The sequence below is a fragment of the Ambystoma mexicanum genome, chromosome 8 (genome assembly GCF_040938575.1).
Source record: "Ambystoma mexicanum isolate Mex_15411 chromosome 8, UKY_AmexF1_1, whole genome shotgun sequence".
Lineage (NCBI taxonomy): Eukaryota > Metazoa > Chordata > Amphibia > Caudata > Ambystomatidae > Ambystoma > Ambystoma mexicanum.
In genome coordinates, this window is record NC_090929.1 from 1,105,016,227 (window position 1) to 1,105,038,615 (window position 22,389).

The following is a 22,389-nucleotide window of genomic DNA, read 5'->3' on the forward strand; positions in this document are numbered from 1 at the left end:
CTCAATTTCTCTTGGTTTTGAAGGTAAAGCTATCGATGGCTTTGATAAAGGCATCAATGACATTGACACTTACAACGGCAACGACTTTCACTTCGATGGCGTTGACGGTGTCGACGCTAAGGGTGTCGACATTTTTTACGACTTCTCTGTTGATTTTGCCTTCGACTGAGCACTCGAAGGGCTTGGCCCTCGACTTGAAGGAGTCTTTGACAATTTCCCGATGTGTCATGTTCTCAAAGGATCACAATGGGTCTTCGACTTACTTGCTGGGCTTGAGGGCATGCAGAATGTAGTCTTTGGTCTTTCTTTGTCTGCCTTAGGCGGCTCGACAGGAGCATGGCTTTTCACCTTTTTACTTCGAGGGGTCGGGGCCTCTTTCTCAAAATGTTTTAACATAGCCTGTCTCACTTAAATCTTCCCACTGAGCTGGATTAGAGGATTTGGTAGGACAGGCAATACTTCTCTCCGGAGAGGATTCAGAAAAACTGAAGCGTGCCGTAATTCTCGAAGCGAATGCTGTCATGGAAAACCAGAACTGAAGTCAACAGACGCTGCACGTGCTATATGTACCGACGGTAACGTCGGCTAAGAGACAGAGGCCCTCCCTTGCTAACCCTAAATACATTTATTTCTTTTTTTAAAAGTCCTTTTTTTATAAAAAATGTATGCAAGCTCTTGGGCTGTGGCTAGCGCCATCTGGCTCTTTGCTTCTGGGGTGGCCGGCTTTCTTGCTCAGGCCTCTTAAAATGAAAACAAAACCAAAAAAGAACAGGAGTTTCGTTCCACAAGTCTAAAACTTTCAGCTCTGACCCTAAATAAGAAAGAATAGGAATACCGAATAATGTGTCTTTCTGGAATTCTATACAATAATAACTAGAGTCATTAAAGGTGTATTTCCGGCAAATTTCAAGGGGTGAGTCACTGATTCTAACTCAGCCTTTCATCCTTCTGGGGCTGATAAATGAGTACCAACACAGGTTGGGTGATATTGTATGTATATTTTTTCTATATAAAGCACTTAAGCGTAAGTGCTACATAATAACACATTGGGCCTCATTCCGAGTATGGCAGTAAGGGATAGCGGCCACCGGTAACGAGACCGGTGGCGGTAATCCCTTACCGTCATACTCCGAGTTCCCTCTGCGCACTCGCCCTTAACGCCTGCTTTGAGCAGGTGTTAAAGTCGAGGGCGCAAAGGGGCCTCCAAGCCAATAACGGTGACCGTAATGAACGGTCACCGTTATTTGCATCTTCCCCTTTCCCATTGAGCCCTATGGGGGCTCATTTGGGAATGGGGAAGAGCCTTGGTGAATGGGGAATTACCGCCCCGCCAACCTTGGAATGGGGCTGTGATTCCGCCATCCACCAAGGCGCTGCCGGTCCGGGTACGGCGTCAACCAAGGCGTTAATAGGGAATGGGGAAGAGCCTTGGTGAATGGGGAATTACCGCCCCGCCAACCTTGGAATGGGGCGGTGATTCCGCCATCCACCAAGGCGCTGCCGGTCCGGGTACGGCGTCAACCAAGGCGTTAATAGCGCCATTGGCTAGCGCCGTACTCGAAATGAGGCCCATTATTATCATTTGGCCATGGACGTCTGCTTGCATTCACAGTAATTTGGTGATATGGGCCTATACACACTGATCCTAACGCTACATATGGCGATCCATTCTTGTATGAAATGTATATCACATTATCGTGATATCGTAACCATATTTTTCATAGTGTACTTCGGAACAATGCTATGTGATACCACTTCCTGTTTTGTCAGGGGGTGAAAGGTTGTGTTCCATCACTTCCGCGATATCACTTCGGGGTGGGGTCAAATGACATCACTTCTTGTGATGTCATCAGAGGTCAAGGTTTGCGACATGTCACTTTCCCTACCCCTGGCATTTTGTGAAATGACGTCCCTGAAACAGAAGCCACAATGCAATTGAAAATTCAGGAACAGAGACCTGTTTACCGTTAAAAGGACCCCATGCCTGCATTTAACTGTTGTGCACTATGGGAGCCCATGTAAATGACATCTTATTACTATTCATGAGGCACCCCTTTTTGCACAGACCCACTTTGCCCTTTGTTGAATTTGTACATTCAGTGGTCTGATTTCAGCAATGCAATCAGGCTAGTACGTACATTTAGTTTCAGATTCCGGGCCCTCAGTTCCTAGCCTTTTTAGCTCACCCCTGCCCCCTAACTCTCCCCCTGGCCCCCGATGAGTCACTTTGGCCAATGGAGAGAAATAAAAAAAACATAAATGGCATGTTCATTTGATAGGCCAACAGAGGTAAAGCAGTGTCAATCACATGCTGCTCAACGTGGAATGTACTGACTCTGACCTGGTCTAAAGAGCCTCGGGGAAGTCTGGCCACCTCTGCTTACCCCTGCCCAGCACACAATAGATTACTGTCTCAATGGGTCTCATAGAAGGGAACCTCCCACTCCTCCACAAAATCCAACTCAACACTTCGGTCTCACTTTCTCAGACGACTCTCCCCTCCTACGCCCTATCCCATGCAAAAAGAGTGGCATATGGGGGAAAGTTTGTAATTTCCAAACAGACAGGTTCCTTTGAGTGCCTCGCCTGAAATGTGATTGAATCCGCCATAGCACTATGGAGTTCTCAAAGGGATTGTCTTCCTTTTAGGAGGCCTTTCTTTTTCCCAATATATCATACATTTGGCAAGTCATGTAGAGAAGAGTGAGTAAACCACTCACATGCTATGTTCAATACTATTTTTACTGCTGTATTACCTACAGTTTTTTACAAACACATTTGGCTTGTTATACATTTTAAAACATGAAACTAAGGTAGAATATGTTTCTACAAATGCAGTGATGGAGGTAGAACTGATAAGTGCTGTGAATGTTTAAAAGGCTGAGGGGCAGTCTCAGGCAGGGCTGTCACTGTGGGATTAAGGTCAAAAACAAGATTCAGCAAAAGTCCCGGGATAGGATGACTTCTCCTTGACAAAGGAGTCCGGATCTTCCAAGTTCATTGGGACCCTGAGAGACCACATCCAATTGCTTAGGTCTCCACCCAGGGCCCCTAAAGAACTCCAGACGTTTCTAGGCAAAGGGCTGCCCTACCTGGAACACAGACGTCCCTCTGCCATCAATAGCATATTTCTTTCCCAGCTCCTGTGGATCGATATTTAGGTCATCATCGTTGTAGCTCCCACCAAGGAAAATCTCTCATGGCACACTTTCCCCTTTGGGCTCAATCTCATAAAAACCTCTCCTTGACTCTGCCCTTATTAGTTTTTCGCACCATCGTCCTCTATGCTACCAACTGGTCTCAGATACCCAAATGAGCCTCCAGGTTAGCAGTCACTGGTTCTAGATCGCTAGAGAAGTGTTTTTCAATCTAACCCTTCTCCAACCCAAGCACTACTGGCTGCACCTTCCACCTCCTGATTCCCCAACTCCCCTTCGGTTTCTTGACTTGGCCAGTGCTGGGTTCGTTTTCTGGATCTCCCCGCCTCTTTCTGGTAGTACTCTCTCCGTTTTGAATCCCTTCTTCCTCCTCCTGATCTCTCCCTTCTCCAAAGCCTCCCTTACCCTGATATTTCCTTCCTCTTACCTCCTGATAGTTCTCTTTTCCCTTACTTCTTCCTGACTTCTCTTCTTGTACTTCATTTTGCTCTGCTCTTCCTTGTAAGCATTTATCTTCCTGCTCGCTGCTACTCTCTTTGCTCTACCCCACTTTCTCCAACACTCTGCAAACTCCCAATTTATGCTCTGGACCATGTTTAACTGGGCGTGCTAAGTGCTTAAACATGTGTAACTGTGGATTCCCCACCCCAGGGGCAGCAAAGAATCAGGCGGCAATGGTCCTTTCCTTACCTGACAAGTGTCTCCTGGCTCTTCAATGTCTAATGTTCTTGGTCCAAAATGCTTACTGCATCATAAAGCCTGATGTAAGTGGAGGTCCTCGGTTCACTCTTTGCCCAGTGGTCCTGTCCTTCTATGGTTCTGTGCTTCGTGCGCCAAACCTGTGATCTGTAAGGATGTATGCCCAAGACCCCGTGTAAACACTTTATCTCTTTCTGTTTTTGGGGTGATTGTCAGCATATGCAAAGATTATAACCATGGAATGGAATAGCTTTGTTGCTTACTATGTGTGTGAAGGGGTTTATGTCTTGTGGACGAGGACATGAGCACATCGAGATAACCAGTATCTTTTGTCTCCCCAGGTCTTCTCTCTAATTTACATAGTGTACAGGAGAATTTTAGCATCAGCATAGAACTATAAAAACAGCAGTATATGAACTATAAGAATGTAAACAATTTTTTTTTATCATTCTCAGTTTTTCCATTTTGTTTTGTCTTTAGTAACTGATGTTCAAGTTAAACATGTAAATATGTATATGTTTTGTATTCACAAATTATTGGAATTAGAGCGGTCTGCATGACATTGTGGTGGTCGCTGGATTCATAGTGAGTTGCTGTAACACTCTTAGCATATATTTCAATGAATTATTTTATGGGCATTTTTAATTCTTGAAGGTGCCTGTAGGTTTTTCAAGTGGCTGTTTCCAACGAATTGTTTTATAACCAACAATACAGGACTGTCTTTCTAAACAGCACTATTGTGGGTACAATTTATCTTGCTGTGTGTCAAATGACTTTGCACGTTGGCCTAAGATGTTAAACAGGAAGAGAGTAGCAAAGCTAAAATATTATTCATGTATACTCTTTCTAATAACAAGCATTGCTTATATTTTATTCAAAATACGTTTGAGAGGATGTTATGAGTTTGTAGGTTGTAAGAGTTCTGGAGAGATTGTTGTGCAAGTGTAAATACTTGTTTGTCTAATGAAATGAATGTGGGGACATTCTAATGAAGATCATTCACACAAGGGTAAGTTATTTTCAGTTCTAATGGTAGGAGCACAAAAACATTGCTGACCATGGTAAACATGTCAGCTTCCCAATAGCAGAGAGGTCAATTGCTGAAGTGCATACGTCTCTATTCACACTCTGTGAAGCCCTGAGTCCGGTATAGGCCCTATTCTCTACTCCAGAACCCGCCACATCCCCAGGTGCGTATTCTAAACTGCTTTTGGGGATGTTGAAAGGCAAGGGAAATATATTTAAAAACCATGTCACGTAGAGCTTGGTCAAAAGGAGAGCTAAATAAGGGACACATGCACAAAGCTGAATGACAAACCGCAGACTAACAAACAAGTCCACGGAGCCAGAAACGCGTGTACATTTCTTGGATAAGAGCAACAGTGAGTCAAAGCAAAATATACAATTTCTAAAGAAGTGGAGTCTTAATCCCAGGTCTATTTTACCCAGCTATATAAATAAGAGTCTGGAGAAGAGGGAAGCTCTGACAAAAATCAATTAAAATGTACGGCATAAAAGGAATACTATGCAAAATACACATGCAATGTCTTAAGAAATTAACATGTAGACCTGTCTAACACATGCACACAGAGTAAGAGACACATTGACAGTTTGAATAAGAGGAGCACTGAGGCAGACAGACAGACAGACACACACAAAGAACGAGCTTGAAAAACAGGAATGGTGAGACACAAGCATAGAGATCGGATGAGAGTAGAGCTCAGCCAGGGAGCTGAGACAGTAACACACACACACACACACACACACACACCACACACACACACGCACGCACGCACGCACGCACGCACACACACACGAGAACAAGAACATTGGGAAGTTGAACGTTGAGTCACGGACACATGGAGAAGAGACGAGCTGTACCAGAGACATTAACAAATCCTACAGAATTTCAGAGGCAACCATTCTATCAAAATATCTGAAGACCACATGCATAGACACATGCTCAGAAAAACGAAATCAGACCATAACTCCAGAATGCCTTAAGAATTTAAGAAAGTTCTGGATGAGGAGCAAGATGCATCAGTGCTTAATCGCGGCCTCTTTGCTATGGAATATCGTTAACTAACAAGCAGTACGCTGGTGATTTTAACGAGATGTTAAAAAGTATAAGGGTGGCACCTTCATTTTGTGGTGTATGAACACTACATTTCCCATGCATGGAAAATAAGTACTCTTAAGATTTGAACTTCCATTTACAGACAACACTCCAAATCTGCACACACATGGGATGGCACAATAACCTTGTCTTGCAGAAAAAGTAAACAATGATTGCATAGCCCTTATCAAAGACAGCTTATGTAGCAAAATAAGTAGCCTTTTTAATGTATTTCTTTGTGGAAATGGTGGTGCCAGGGTAAGAATCATGTGGCAAACTCTCGGACCATTATATCCAAAACGGATTGTCCAGTAGTCCGAGAATGGGAGCATTTTCTTCTGTGTTAGCTATCTAAAGATAGAGACCACTGTCATGTCCACCATCTATCTTAGAATTCTCCAAAGAAGGTTGTTAGGGCAATATGAATGTGCCTTCTGTGGACTGTCTCTGGCATAAAGGAGACACAAGAAAGGACAACCTGCATCGTTAAAGCATTGCAAGGTGAGATGTATTCTCATCCCCATGTACTCAAGGATCATCAAAGACAGTAGGAAAAACTACCATTATTCCTTCTTGTCTTCCGAAGTACGGTTGATATCCCAGTGTACAATAGGTCTCATTCATAAAGGGTAGTATGGGTACGATCCTTTGTGAAATGCGCTATAACCATTAAGTATTCTCTGGTATGGGAGGCTGTGCTCTCTTTTGCCAAGGCCCACCCACAAGGACCTTCAATGAAATGTAGAAGAATGTAGAGTTGGGATTAGAGTGTTTGTGCTATGCGCCTCCAATTAAAGCATCAACTGCTTATTATTGTTTTGACACATTAAATATCAACTGAAAGAGTTAATTCAAATAGATAAAGTATGAAAAATGTCTTTTCTTTATTCTCAATGTTGGGTTGATGGTCAGCCAACACGTGTTTCGACCTGTGGTCGTCCTCGGGGATAGATACTCATAGTAGAAAGGTAGTTGACCCTTAAAAAAACGTGGTTGGACCAGTGATGTGTCTGATAAGTTCCTGTATTGGATTGCCAATTCTTTGAATAGCATGAAGTGCAAGCCCATAGAGGCTGTATCCTGGCTAGGGTGCGTTGTTTGAATTGGCAGAATCTGATATGCTGTAATATTAAGGATGCCCACTCTTTGATCTGCATAAATGCAAACCCAAGTAAACGGTAGAATCCTAATTACAAATGTTCTGTGGCATATGTGAGTGTAAGTGTATTGCTGGAATATCCAAGCCTGTTTTACTTGACATAATAATGGTCATTCACCATTTTAAAGTTCACAAGTTCTAATACCTCTGGCGTTCCTCCTACCAATCCCTTATTGTCTTCCGAAGTACCGTTGATATCCCAGTGTACAAGAGGTCTTACACAACAATGTGTTGTTATCTCTGAGAATACAATGACATATGCTGATGACTTTTGTTTAATCGTGTAGATTGCTCTTACTCACTTTGGGATGTGTTGCAGGACTTGGGCAAAATGACCGAATGCGTAATTTGACCGGATTTTGGCTGTTCGAAAATTCCGAACGACTGAAAAGTTTGACCAGATCACGCATTCGGTGCTGGGGTGTCCCCGGCACAGTTGCTCACTATATTTAGAGCGGTGGTTTTAGGGGGTGTCACCTGCAGTCACCCCAAAATAAAATAAAATAAAAAGGAGGGCTGCAGGGGCTTCCGGGGTGTCCTCCGCACCCTTGCTCACTATATTGTGAGCAGGGTTGTGGGGTGTCCCCCGCAGCCATCTCGAAAAGCCCCCCCCCACCAAAACAAAAAAATTGAAAGGACCTTGCGGCGCTGGTCCCCGATCATGGAAGTGGTGTGTTTGGGGTGTCTTGCGGTGTATTTTGGAAAAATTATCTTCGGTCTTTTCTCCCTAGAACATTTCTACCTCGGTCTTTCAACCCTGATCCAAGGCCAGAGCTGAACAGACACATAAAACCCTCCATTGTCCTAAAATGTTGCCAACCTTCGTGCCCTGGGAAGAATGTGTCCTGTGAGGCCACGGGAGGAGGGCAGGGTGTCTGTGAACGATGCAATCCCACGAGAAGGAGGACATGGGCCTCCAACCTCCACCAGTCCCAATCCTAAATTATAGCACTCCAATCCCCTGACTTTAGGACCCCTGAATTCCTCTGTACAAGATAACCTGTGGGATCCCCCATCAATCAAAAGATCAGAAAGCAGAGCCTTCCTGCCTTGTATGACCTTGGCTTCCCCTTGGGCCCCTGTCTGCCTGTACCAGGTGCACTGCTATAGATGTGTTTGTTTTAGTTAGTAATATAATTGTTACTTGTCCGACTGCTGACTGATGACGGCTGCAACGTCGCCCGCCCACGTGGAAGAAGATGGACGTGCTGGGACCAATGACCTGGCATCCCCTATGGAGCAGGTGACCTATGTGTAGGGTCTCACCAACCAACAGCACAGGTTTCTACTGTATGTGATGATGTCACTGATGATTCCGTAGGCCTTATTATTGTGTTGCTGATGCAGATTTGCGCAGAACGTTCCACCGCAGCAGAGTTCTTTTTTGGTGCTTTTTCCTTTTGTGTGGAAATAACACGTGTTATCCTCGCAAGAGCTGTATTGGCCTTTTTCCCTAGTAGGTTGTATTTATTCTGGTGTGAGGGTCTCAGGGGCTTTTTTTTTACAACATTCCCATGAAGACTGCACGCCTAGTATTTCCATATACGAACAGACTCAGGTTTGCTTTGTGCAAAATGCCAGTAATGATACTATAAGGAAATCTGTCCACGTTTTTTCTGCCAATATATGGCAGCATATCAAGCTATGGGTTGTGACTACGACCAGGATGGGCGCAACCAGATTTTCTGGATCCTTTAATTCATTAGGTTTGGTGGAGCGGTCTCTAAAGATGTCCAGGGCCCCAAAAGTGCTTAAGATGGACCAGAGTGTCATCATGGATTGTTAGCACTCTCTGTGTACACACTGTGTACACACATAAATCACTGCCGGCACATGTTTGGCCACTGACCATAAAACCAATCAGGAAGACCCTGGGGTTCACGTCTGTACAAGTCACATAGTCAACCCTGGTAAACACGGATGCAGACTCCACAAGAGGGTGTGATGTGAGCTTGCACTTCTTACATAGCGTACTGATGCACCTGAAAGTTGCCACACAGCAGATTTCCAGTGCAGCCAGTAAACAACCAACACACCAAAGACGGAAGCCTAGCCTACAAAACGTCAACACTGCTTAAGAACCCAATCACAGACAACAGGGCTCAAGCAACGCATACACATTAGTTAGATTTTATTAATGCACTTAGTCATTGGTGATTTGTAAAGCCGGAGCTGTGAGCACAGTCATTCTTGGCAGTAGTGCAACGACCACTGGGCATATCGGGCTTTAATCTCCCCACTCCCAGAAATGTTAGGCTATGTTGACTTGCCCTGGGTGACCTACAGAGCAGTGGCAGGACAGGACACGGACAATAAACGGTGCCGGCGGCTGCCTGGAAATTACTAATGTGAATCGTTTCATTGTTAGCACAGGCATTCGTATGCATACATTTTTAGGAAATTGAAATCTTTCATGGTGGGAGGTTAGTACTTTCATGCCAGGAGAGCGATTGAAAGTTTTGGGTGGGGGAAAGAGACAGCTCATTCACAGAGCAGTCCTTAAGAGTGTAGCTTCAGACGTGAAGGAGAGCATCAACTGCTTGTAACATTGAATCTGCACCAGAATAGTCTCCTTACTATGTGCAAAGAGGTTTGATGCCCACACACAAATAAGTAACCCCACCTCCACAGTCTTTGAAGGCAGCACCTCTCCCAACAATTAACCCCCCACCCCCAAATGTTATCTTAGTTGCACCCCTGCTTCATGTCGCCACGTGGAGAGGACAGAAAGGCTACATAATCTGGTCACCCACAGATCTTGTAATATTCCCGAATAATTAAGTGCAATGCAACAATGCAGATAGCCCACCATACTGCTAGATGCGGGCAATGTGCGAGAAGTGGCAGCACAACAACATGTGAGAGGCTGAGAGCCGTGCCCTTTCACCATGCAAGGCAGTGTGTGCCTCAATGCTCATCTGTGCGTGACGTCATCTCCTACAGGGCCAGGTCTTCCAGCAAGGAACACGCTTTTATGGCACTTGAGTTTGTCTTCATTGGCAGTGGCCCCCAAAACCTAAAATGTGAAAGTATGGCGCTGTACGTGAGAGGCACTGTATGTAGGGTGACCAGATTTAAAAAGTAAATAACTGGGCAGGGCCACTAACATAACAAGTACGACTAACTCTTGAAAGTGGCTGCAAAGACAATACACTTCAGTAGAAGGTGGGGGAAAAGCAGGGTAAAGTGTTACTATTGGAATAATCACACATTGTAATTAATTTATCACAATCTACCACTATCCTAATTCGTAAAATGCAGCATTTCATCTGTGCGAGATTGTGCATTCCTGCTTGCGAGCTATGAAGATTACCAAAAACCAGGACCACTGCATTTTCCAATGGAAAAATAATCTTGAGAAAGGTGGACAGAGCACCCAATTCCGCCACAGTCCCAGCAAAACCGGGACGTCGGGTTACCCTAACTGTACAGGGCCAAAAGCTAACTATAAGTGAGGACAGGTAATTGCTAGATGCTTTTCAGCATCCGCAAGGAGACGGGGTTTCACTTGTTTCGCATCGATAAAATAAGGTCATTTTCCATATGCAGCAGAAATTCTCTGAAGATGTATATTTCCACATATGCTCTATAACTTGGGTGTCTTTCATTTAGATGACTGTGGAATAGAGTTTATCCTGACTATCAAGCAGGACCAATGGAGGCACAAGTGAAAATGTATTATGTTTAATATCAGGTTTTCGTTTTGAAATCAAGTATGAGCATCTAATGGGCGGGTTTAGTTCTGTTTTTCCACATCTTGTTTGAACAAGGAGTGCTTTTAAAGGTAGAGTGATACGAAGTTCTGAAATGTTCGTGTTGATTTTTACATTTGATTTGCACATGACCACAGAAGGCTAATATTTGTTTTTATTGTTTTGTTGTTTGTCTCTATTTTTTTTTTTTTACATGATTGTTGATACTTATCCTAAGGGTTCTTCCCTCAAGATGTAAAATATACAGTGGACATGACTGAAGGCCGTGGCCACTGGCCATGATCGAAGGCCATGGCTAGTGGTTTGGTAGTGTGGTAAAATATGCAGTGGGCACGGCTGAAGGCAGTGGCCAGTGGCATGGAATGAACTATGGTATCCCTTGAAAATTATTGCTAAAACTTTAGTTAAAAGTTTAGTTAAGGTGCCCAAATTTATCGCAACAAAACCCCTGAAATTCAATGCATTTGGGACGTGACATTAGATGGATACTGAATCAGATTAAAAAAACAATTAAGTAGTTCAACGAAGAGATCAAATAGATATTCGAATTGGTCTTCAGATAAATTCAATAAAAAGATGCATAATCATTTTGCTTTGTTAAAATTAGATAAATTATTTACAACATGAGACAGCATGTCCCTATATGTGACATTATTATTTTGCAAGATAACTGTGAGACTCGTGATGAAATTTGTGCAAACAGTCAAAGCATGCAGTTTTAAAATGCACATATTGTACCATAAACCCTCGGTATGATCTAGGGATATTTAACCCATGTAGTATTCTTAAAATATTTCATCCAGGATATTACCCTGCAATTTTACCTTCACCCAAAAAGTGGACTTAAATTAGGTTTTTCGTTCCTAAAAATGTGGCACTCATCAAACCGCAAGTGAATGGATACCCCTTGAATTTCATTAGAACATGTTGTGCTCTAGGGCATTAGAATGTGTGCCTTATAGAAGCACATATTGTGAGGCCCTTATTTCGTCCCTGTGTGACATTATGCAAATCATGAGTGGAAGGTGCATTTCCAGGCTTATAATGGGCATCATGTAGCCAGAAACGGGATGCCTACTGCCTGGAAATGGAAATCATTCTCCCATGCCTATTTGCAATAGGTGCAGGGACAGGGCGATGTGTAGAAGGATCATTACTGATCAATTTTTGTTTATACAGGGGAGCAGCAGCGTGAGCCAATGCATTTCCATTATCAATCCCGTTCACAGGAATGAAAAAGTATTCTGTACATTTTTGATAACCTGGACATGGGGTGTACAGAAACACAGTTTGCAATCATATTTTTACCATAATAATACTGAATATCTCTGATGTTTTTACCATCATAGGCATATTAAGCTTACGGTGTCTTGGACCATAGAAATACCACATGTGATTACGTTATAACTACATTCAGTATTGTAGACTAACCGTGAGACTAAACTTGTTTTTGTCAGATTGCTTCAAATAGTTTTAAAAGATAACACAGTGCTTACCAAGATTTCTTTAATGGGGAAGTCTTTAAGTTCACCATCTCGAGGGGAGTCCAGCACGACAGGAAAGCTTTGGTGGGGTGCCTGAATGTAGCCAAACTCCATTTCATCCTGTTTCAAAAGAGAAGCGCAGAACTAGTGTAAGCAAATATAGTAATGAGGGGATTTGTCCTCAACAAAATCCTAACAGAATGAGAGTGAGTACATATAAAGAGGCAACCACTCTAAGCGGTGTATTCATAAAGAAGGTGCCCTGACTTACTCCTGACTTAAACGTGATAAGGGCTATTTGATTCACAAATCAGTTACTACAAGTATGTCAGGAGTAAGTCGGAGTTACACACAGTAACTTCTTTATGAATCAAATAGCCCTTTACATGTTTAAATTAGGAGTTATTATAAAAAAATAAACATTGCCTTGGAAAATACTTCCAAGATCACTCCCCGTGCACTCTTTTGCAATGGGGTCTACATATATAATACACAAGAAAAACGTATATAGATTTAATAATAAAGATTTTCTTGCCAAAAAAATAATTACACATAACTTCCATAAAAAACAGGAAATAATTATTTTTCACTTGTAATGTATCACAGTAGTAGTAAAAGGTAAGTTGTTTTCAAATTTGATATCCTAGAACTGAGTCTCTACATGTTTCAGATCATAGATCCTTCTTCAGGAAAGAGTCCAACATTTTCAGTTGTAAAAATAAGATTACAGAATCAACTTACTCTTCATTTCTAAAAATATAAATAGATTGTTAGCTGATTCATAGATATTTATTTGTTTACTCACTAACAACATGAATTTCCAGTCATAAACTTGTTTGTGTGAGTGCCATCATATGTAGTAAAGCCAATCACTATATTCAACTATGAGGCAGAGAAAATATATTACCGAAATTAATCGCCTTAAATTGCATGTGTCCCTTAATATTATTATAGTACATGAAAGTACTCACTTTTATATTTTTGTCCAATTATGGACAGCTTTTTCCAAAGTAGTGAAGAGTTATGGTAGGAAATACTGCGTTTCAGAGGTAAAACGCTATAATGAAAAATACATACATAATAATTACTACCTTCTACCTCAGTCAAAATTACATGCAACTACACTCACACACACATACAAACACACACACACACACACACACACACACACACACACACACACACACACACACAGACACATATTATCAGAATATCTATGTTATAAGCTTTGCCAATTGTGTAAGGACGATAACTTTAGGAGATAGCCGGTTGCAGCATTGTTTCAAGGTGTTGGATTCACAGAACCCTGACGGTTGTGTTCTAAAAATGTGGTAAGTATAAACATACCTAAAACTGCCCCAACTCCTATCTTTAAATCTATTATAATTTCGAAGGCATCTCAAATATCATGTTTCAAACACTCTTACCTAGAAGAGCTTTCATGTCTCTTACCTCGCATGCTAACGGCTGTCAAACCGATCCCATCGTAGAAGTAATTTAAACACTTGTCAAACGCAGGAACTGTACACAAAATGGTGATTAGCCATAATGCAATAGTTTGTGGTTTCTTTTATACTTTCGGCATCTAAATTTGATACTTAAGTAAATAAAAATATTTTTGGGCCTCCATAGCGAAGTGGACATTTTTAAATTGACAGTAATGATAATTCCTGCCCATCGAATTTGTAAGGCACATTTCATTGAACATTTCAGTATGGTAGTAGAAGAAATCCATATTATTTGTTAAATGAAAGGATCGGAGACTCTTAAGTAATATTAACTTGCTAAATAGCCATAATCCATTGTATATATGATAAATGAATTCAAGGTCCATGTAAGCTGACATGAGCACATTTCCCTAATAAAGGATTTTAGAAAACTAATTTGTCTATTGTTATGTGAAAGGCATTCAATATTGTAATGTGTCCAAATTGCTATGTGTGATGAATCTGATGATGTCATTACTCATTTCCCGGGGTAGCCTCTCTTCATGTGGACAGGGGATGGCAGCCACTACCTGATCCCAACCCTGGGTCTGGCTATGCGAGGGAGGATAACATGAAGGGAGGCAACCCTCAGGGGGGAGGACAGGCTTCATCAGATGACATACTGTGATAATCCCCTTCAACAATCTACACAGCCTGCTGACAGCACCCTTCAATATTTTGAAGCAAATAGAATGACAAAAACTGAGACAAGAAAGAGGAATCCCCAAATGCAGATTACTAGACTGAACCAGAAGGAGCAGTCTAGTGTTTGGTGGAAGCTGATTGGCTCCGAGCAACTCCCTTCCTTGAAGCAGGAGTTAAAAGAAGGAACAGCTGAGAGCAACAGAGAGTTACGACCGGCTAGTCCCTGCTGGGAAAGCCAAGCTATTGCTGCTGGACGGGCGAGCAAGGAGAAGCGGGAGCACCTTAGCAAAGACTTCTCAGCGTGGTCCAGGTCTGCCACCGAGCCTCCTGGTGTCGAGGGCAAGCCGCCCAGAGGCTCAGGGACACAGGGGCTGCAGGCGCCCCGGGGAACGGATGGGGTTGGAGTCTAGGCAGCAGGAAGCATCCTCAAAGGAGGTGGGAACCCCGAGGGGCATCCAATGTCATTTGCTGGGCCACATCAGCCCAGGTCACCCAGCAGGTCAGCCGGTCGCAATCCAGTCCGCAGCTGCGAACACTGCAGCAGCGGCACATGGCTGACACCAGCCGGCAGCGGACCAGATGCACTGGCAAGCCCAGAAATCAGCTGATGTAGTGACAAACCCCTCCAGTTGAGGTATCAGCCGTCTTCACAGTGTTTAGTGCATTGCAAGGAACTTTAAACTGCAACGTTGTTGTCATGGTCTGCCGAGCCTACCAACTAGGCAGCCATCTTGTTCGTATGCAACAGTGCCCACCCCCATTTTATGTGTGTTTTGTTTTTCTGTGCTTCCTTTAGTGCTTGCAACAATGGCCTGGTGTATGTGGAGTAATCAAAGACCCATGCTCTGCAATAGTTGCACAAGCCCAAAATTGCTGCATCTCTTTCACTGTTTTTGGTCGTGCAGTCTTTTGTATGACCTCTACTCTTTTTGGCGTTATTTTTCTCCCGTCTGCTGACACAATCTGACCCAAGTACACCATCTCTTTTTGACAGTATTGTAACTTCTCTCTGTCTACTTGGTATCCTTTGTCTGCTAATAAAATCTGTAGTGTCACCGAGTCCCCTCTAGACTCCTCTTCTATCTTGCTGTACACCAATTATTCATCAACGTACTGTATTACTGTTCTAGCAACCTGTGAATTGCTCAAATCCATTTGTATCACTCTGATAAAGATGCTAGGCCCTTCAGATTACCCTGAGGCATTCTTGAATGTTCGAACTGCGTCCTACGATACGTAAAGGCAGTGAGATACCTGGAGTCTGGGTGTAGTGCAATGGAGAAAAAGGCATTCTTTAAGTCAATCACTGTGAAATTGTGTGCTTTTGTGTGAACGCTGCAAACAATCATCATGGGGTTGGGATCCAATGGATATTCTCCATCAATAATGTGATTAAGGGGGCGTAAATCCTGTATAAAATGCCATGCCCCTCTCTTAGCCTTGTTAATCGGACACATGAGCTCACCTGTATTATGCCTTGCTGCCACAGGGCATTCAGTGCCTCATGCATGCCCTCATCTGCTTCTCGTGAGAGTTGATACTGCTTTACTCTTGGCAACAGTGCTCCCTATTTTAACTTGATGTGTATCGCTCCTGCCCCTTTGAGCATTCCTACATTAAGGGGTCCTGTTGTCCACAGATTCTTGGGCACTTTTTCTGAATCTTCCTGCAAATATTGTGCTTTCATTATCTGGGTCGTCTGGGGCATTGCCCTTTCTGTTATGTACACTGGACAAGGTAGGCTCAGTTTGGACACTTCCTCTCCTTCTTCATTGTCTTTTGTTGCAAACTACTCTGTGTCACTTACTCCTGTTAATGTCAAGTGTGGGGTCAATACATGATATTGAGGGCCACTCCATGTTGTTCTCACCAGTGGCAACTAGTATAATCAAGTCTTTTGGTACCACTACTTCCTCCAAGTAGAGTAGAGTGTGTGCGCCTGAACTAACTGAGGTGGGACAGTGAGGCCTGAACAGAGATTCGTTGGATAGCAGGAACACCTTCCCTTCAATCCCTGGCACCCATCCCAACAACATGTTTACCCCGTACATAAACACCTCTATGTATGTGGGTACTCCTCTTATTGTGCTGTGTACATAATATACCTGAATCAGTACTGCAACCCGAGCTGGATACATCCCGGGTGTGGTGCACACCATCCACTTCCCCGAGAATTAAATTGTGGCGTTCAATTTGCTAAGTAGGTCCCTCCCCAGAATATTGATAGGAGTGTCTTTGGAATCCAGCAAAGGTGCTACAATATGCTGCGTCCCTATCGTTAAGGGTAAAACGTTTGTCAGAGGAACTTTCGAAATTGTCCCCCAAAAGTCGTGTGTGTCCAAACTTGTCTTAGATAATGGAAATCCTTCTTCCTTGATGCACAATCTGGTTGCCCCATTATCTATAAGAAAGGGAATCCCCTCTGTCCTATCTGAACTGCTACCTCCAGTTCCTCCTCAGGGTCTTCAGTTACTGCTAGAACAGAACATACTTGCACTCCCCGTGGACACCCCTATTGGGAAAAAGTGTTCACGGATGACGCAAATGGGTTACTGCCCATCATAGTCACTCCAGTTTATTTGGGTATGGTATTCTGTCCCAGTATTGTTACCCCTTCGGATATCTGTGTCTGAAGTATGCTCGCTGTACCTTGAGTTCCTGTAATTTCCCCATTTTGTACCTGTACTTGTCCCTGGGTAGTAATACCCTGAGCCTGTGGGGGCTGTATCTGCAATTACTGTTGCTGCAGCATTACCAGAACCTGCTGTGGAGTGTGCTGCATGTATGTCTGTTGTGGCTGTCCTGCCTGTGCAATGGGCGGGCATGTTCGTGCAAAATGGCCAAAATTCCCACATGCAAAGCACTGTACTGCAAAACGTGGAGTCATTCCCCTGTATCCCATTCCCCTTCTACGTGCGTAGCATCCTCTCCTGTCTGATACTGTCCCATGCACCAATTCCCTCCACCTGCCTGCATGACCCCAGCTGCTGCATGTTTATGAATGCAGGTTTCTGCTGCATCTGTACAGTTCCCCACTGCTGGTTTAGTAGCACCTGAGTGTAACCTCCTGGCTGCATTACCGTGGCCACTGGAAGCCCCCCTTTCTGCGCTTGTGGAACCACTACTGGCCCTGTGAGTACTGCTCCCTTCATGTGTATTTTCACCAGTTTCTTCTGGACTCATTTGTTTTCTGCCTTGGTAGCATTATCGACTGTCTCCTTATCCTTCTCTTGCTTTCTTTTTCAATAGCGTACACTTGTTGTTTGTATCTCAGGCTACCCCTTTACTTCAATTCCCACTATCTTTTCTAAAGAGACCTCCACATCCGTGGGGGCCCCCTCACTAGGATGTGGTAAAACAAAGGTATTTTTTCGTCCTATGACTGTTTATTTTCCTGCGTCCACATTTCCTGTATGGCCCGTATGTATTCTGCGGGATCCTTATCAGGCTTCATTTTGCGAGCCAAGATAGACCCAATGGCTGACATGTCTAGATACAGCTCACTTAGAGCCTTCCAAACATGTGCGCGATAATTGTATTTGCTCCACTATGGTCCGAGTCCTGTCCCAACTTGTCTATTTTAAACTTTATGCATCCTGCTGACCACCCCTATTCATTGGCTCCCTTTTCATGTTCCTTTCCTTTCTCCTCTAATTCTGTTTCCATAGCTTTTTCTGCCTCCTTGAAAACACTGTCAAGTTGTTGCTGCACGCTCTTTTCTATGCCATTTAAATATTTCCTCGTCCCTTTCTCATCCTTGCTGATAATGCTTGAGTGGCCCTCTTCTTTCTTTTTATGTGTTCCTTCCTTGTCTTGAGACACTCAATTAGGTTTTGTATAGGGTGGTGGCAGTGCACTTCACTGCTCCTCCTCCTCTTTCCCTTGCTCTGTTTCTTTCTCCTTTTCTTCCTACAATTTCCAAAGTCCCAGAATATCTTGCCAAATAGGAATACATACTCTATAATATCTTTATCGACTGTCCCCTCTCCGGGCCATTCTTTATAAAACTTCCCTACTGTGTTGTGCACCCACTCGAAATGGTACTTTGATATTTTATCGTAATATTGGGGCAACTTCTCACACGTGATTGAACGGAGAAACAAACCAACAGGATGACATTGTCTACACCTTATTCCTTTCTATTTAAAATATTCATCTCTTTCCATCCCTTCTTTCCCCTTATTATATTAATCCCTTAAGCTCTCACTCTCTTGTCAAACAGTCCCACTCACTCAATTTTTATAATTACCACTTTGCTCAATCGCCCAAGTTTCACTTGCTCCTGCCTTCTCTGCAGGCCCACCCTTTCACACCTCACTCTCAATACTTGCACCCAATGGACTTCTCCACAGGCCTGCCTTGTTATATCATATTAGTATAGAAATGGTCTTCTCCTCAGGCCCACCACCTTCACAACGAAGCCTGATATTAGTATGTTAGAAAAAGTGATTACTCCTCTTCGTGCTCAACTATACCAGCAACTCGAGCTACACGGTTTTGTGCTATTTCCAAGTTAATTTGGCTCTGGCTTTTCCATCCTTTCCACAGCCACATAAAACAAACACTATGACCACTCTCCAAGGCACTAAAACAAAACTGCTGCCACACACAAACACGCGTGCACATATTTCCCAAATAAAATCTTCCCAAGGAAATACAATGAAGCAACTATACCAATTGCCTGCACTACATGCAACTCTTGCCTAAAAAGGTCTGCCACTTAATACGCAACTCTCTGCTCTAGCGAAGATATGCCAATGTCTACCTGCTCCCTACTAGAACAGCAGACCTAATATCTAATACTACTACAGCCAATCGCCCTTTTCAACACTAATGAGGGTGTGACCTATAAACCATAATAAGAGTGCCTCCTGCCCCTACCGCTTTCATGCACGGGTACACTCAAGTATCCTTTTGGGAGATTTTTCACGTCTTTCAACCTCAGAGTCCCCCTTCAAAGATCTGCAGTTTTGGTTGGAGCAAAGGCAGCGCCGGACCAGGCAGACCTTTGGGAAGTGGTGTCCACAAACCTCTCTTTGATCGAGCTCCTTGTACTGCCCAACGGACGCTGTCCCACATTGCTCCAGGAGCACGGCTGGAATTCTCACGTGTCGTTCATACGGCATAGATATTCCGGTGGCGCCTCCAAAAATGCATGGGGTCGTCCTCATAGAACTCACCAAAAAACTACAAAAGTAGTCAAAAAGGAGTGTACGCCTGTTCAAGAACGAACACAATTTCTTTTTTTTTTTTATTCAGGGCCACAGATGCAGCTGGGACAGCAAATTTAAACAGATTGCGGAACAGAACTGCATGAAAAAGTGAGATTGTGCGACATGGAAAATCTCCCCACTTTCAACCCATATAGAAAAGTATACATTGCAAGCAATGATTGGGTTCACAGACCTTCCCACACTGCCCTCAATTATACCTTGTAATGTCATAATCCACCCCCTATTCCCACAGCACAAAATGAAGTCATTGAAACATTTGAGATGACCAGCAGAACTTTAATAATGTGCCTTGTTTGCTTCATCCTAATTCTCATGAAAATGACTGCCCACCATGCCACCATCAGAGCCTTGAACCACAGACATACGGCTGCACAAATGTTGCATATCAGGGTAAACTTTCTATTGGACGATTTGAAACTGCTGTGGTTCTTGCCAGCTTCTTTAGAAAATCGCATTTCATAAATGATCTTGAATTATAAAATGGTCATGTATTCATTACTTGCTGGTGGAACCTGTGAGCTCTAATCTGTGGACCTCAAAAAGTAACAACTACTGTGTTCTTCCCGCAGTGCTGGCCTGGGATTGCAAACTCTGCACTAATTCACCAGCTGCAGCAGCCTTTGCTGTGAAAAAAATACTTGCACACGTTTAAAGCAGAAACAAGCTTTTGGGCCTATTTACTGCATTTCCTTCTACCGATATGCATGATTTTTTTAAATTTTTTTTTTATATTTTTATTTTATTTTAAATAAAAACAGTACAAAACAAACTTGTCGCATTAGGTACAATAGGACAATTGACAATTAAAAAACACAACACTGCATTCCCCCCCTCCCCCTCCAGAGGTTATCAACAGGGTAGTTCTGTATCGACCTGGAGTGGTCGGGTGTCATCCTCCTCCGAGGCAGTAGGTTCCCCTTGCACCCCAAACAGACCAGTAACTAACAACCTCCAGGCTACTAGGTTGCCCACAACCTCCTCCCCGCATTTACTGCATGCTTCTTGCCAGACCATGGTTTCAGCTTCCGCCCATTTTTGCAGATCCCTCCACCACATCTCTATCCTGGGTTTGTAGCATTGCTTCCAGTTCATGGCTATCCTCCTCTTAGCGAGTATATACGCTAGGTCTCTCAGTTTCCCCAGATGTCTGGTGTTCTTCGGTCTGGGGAACCCCCCTAGGAGGCAAGCCCAGGCCGTGCCAATGCTTATCGGGACCCCTTTGTCTGCTAACTTCTGTGACACTTCTCCCCAGAAGACTTCGATTACTGGGCAGGACCAGAACATATGTGTCATGTCCGCGTCCTCCTCGTTACATTTCGGACATGCTTGTCTGCCTGTGTTCGCAAACTTAGCTATCCTTTTGGGGGTCATGTACGCTCTGTGCGTGATATATAGTTGGATTTGCTGTAATCTAGCATTTCTGGCACTTTTTTATGATATCCCATAGCCCGTTCCCACATCCCATCAGTCATCTGAGTCCCCACCTCCGTTTCCCATTCTAGTCTCAAATCCATCAGGTCCTTTCCCACCCGGGACATCACCACCTCATACAATCTGGAAATCTCGTGTCCGCCCTCTGATATATCATATATCGTGTCAATACGGGCGTCCGGATCCTCCGCTAACACCGTCTCAGGCCAAGATTTTCGGATAATCTGTACCAACCTGAGGTATGTAACGTATTGGCCCCCATGTAATCCAGTCTCCTCTTTTAGGTCTGCAAAATCCTTGATGGCCCCATCTTGCCATATATCTCCTAACGTGGCCAACCCAACCGATTCCCAGTATATTCTGATCATTTTCCTAAGTTGGCTATCCCCCGCAGTCAAGGCGACCAGTGGCACTTGCGGCGAACACGGATCCAGGCTTTCCAGTAGCCGACATGCTCTGCGCCACATTCTCCACCCAAGTAACAGCATGCCAGGGCGAACATTTAAGTCCTGTCTAGGGACCCAGATGATCTCCTTCAAATAAAACGGGGCACAATCTGTCCCAACCAACCTAGACTCGGGAGATTCCTCATCAGAGAGCCACTGTGTAACATATTGCAATTGGCTCGCTACATAATAGGCCTCAAAATGCGGTAATTTGATCCCTCCTTTATCGTGAAAGTTTTGCAGCTTCCACAGTGCCACTCGGTTGCGAGTGCCGTGCCATAGGAAGTCCCTACACATACTGTCGAGTTTGGTAAAGAACCTCCTAGGTATTAAGTGTGGTATGTTGTTGAAGAAATGCAACAGTCTAGGCAGGACAACCATTTTAAGCAACGCCCCCCGCCCCATCATTGCCAGCGGCAGCTTCTCCCAAAATCGCATGGACGCACGGATTTTATCCACAGCAACTGCAGTATTGTGCAGATGTTCGTTTACCACAGTATGATATATGTCTATTCCGAGGTATCGGAAGGACTCGGTTGCCCAAGGCACGGGTAATACCGGTAAGCGTTCCGTGGGGACCCTCGCATAATACCCTAGGGGGAACATGCTCGACTTGCCGGGATTAACCGCTATGCCGGACAATTCGGCATACTTCTGCATGACCTCCAAAACATACTGGAGGTTCTCCTCCGGATATTTTAGGTACAGCAGCAAGTCATCGGCATATAGGGATATCAAGTGGCTCTCTCCTCCCACCTCGATGCCCACCAGGTCATATTGCTGTCTGAGATATACCGCTAAGGGTTCCAGGGCCAAT

General features: G+C 43.8%; 1 protein-coding gene across 1 annotated transcript in view; it reads right to left on the minus strand.

Moving 5' to 3' along the window:
• The window catches only part of PADI2 (peptidyl arginine deiminase 2), a 1,062,620-nt gene that overhangs the window by 266,459 nt on the left and 773,772 nt on the right, over nt 1–22,389 (minus strand). Inside the window, exon 10 of the mRNA XM_069611131.1 lies at nt 12,342–12,449. Within this exon, the coding sequence (XP_069467232.1) occupies nt 12,342–12,449 (108 nt within the window). The remainder of the gene's footprint in view (nt 1–12,341; nt 12,450–22,389) is intronic.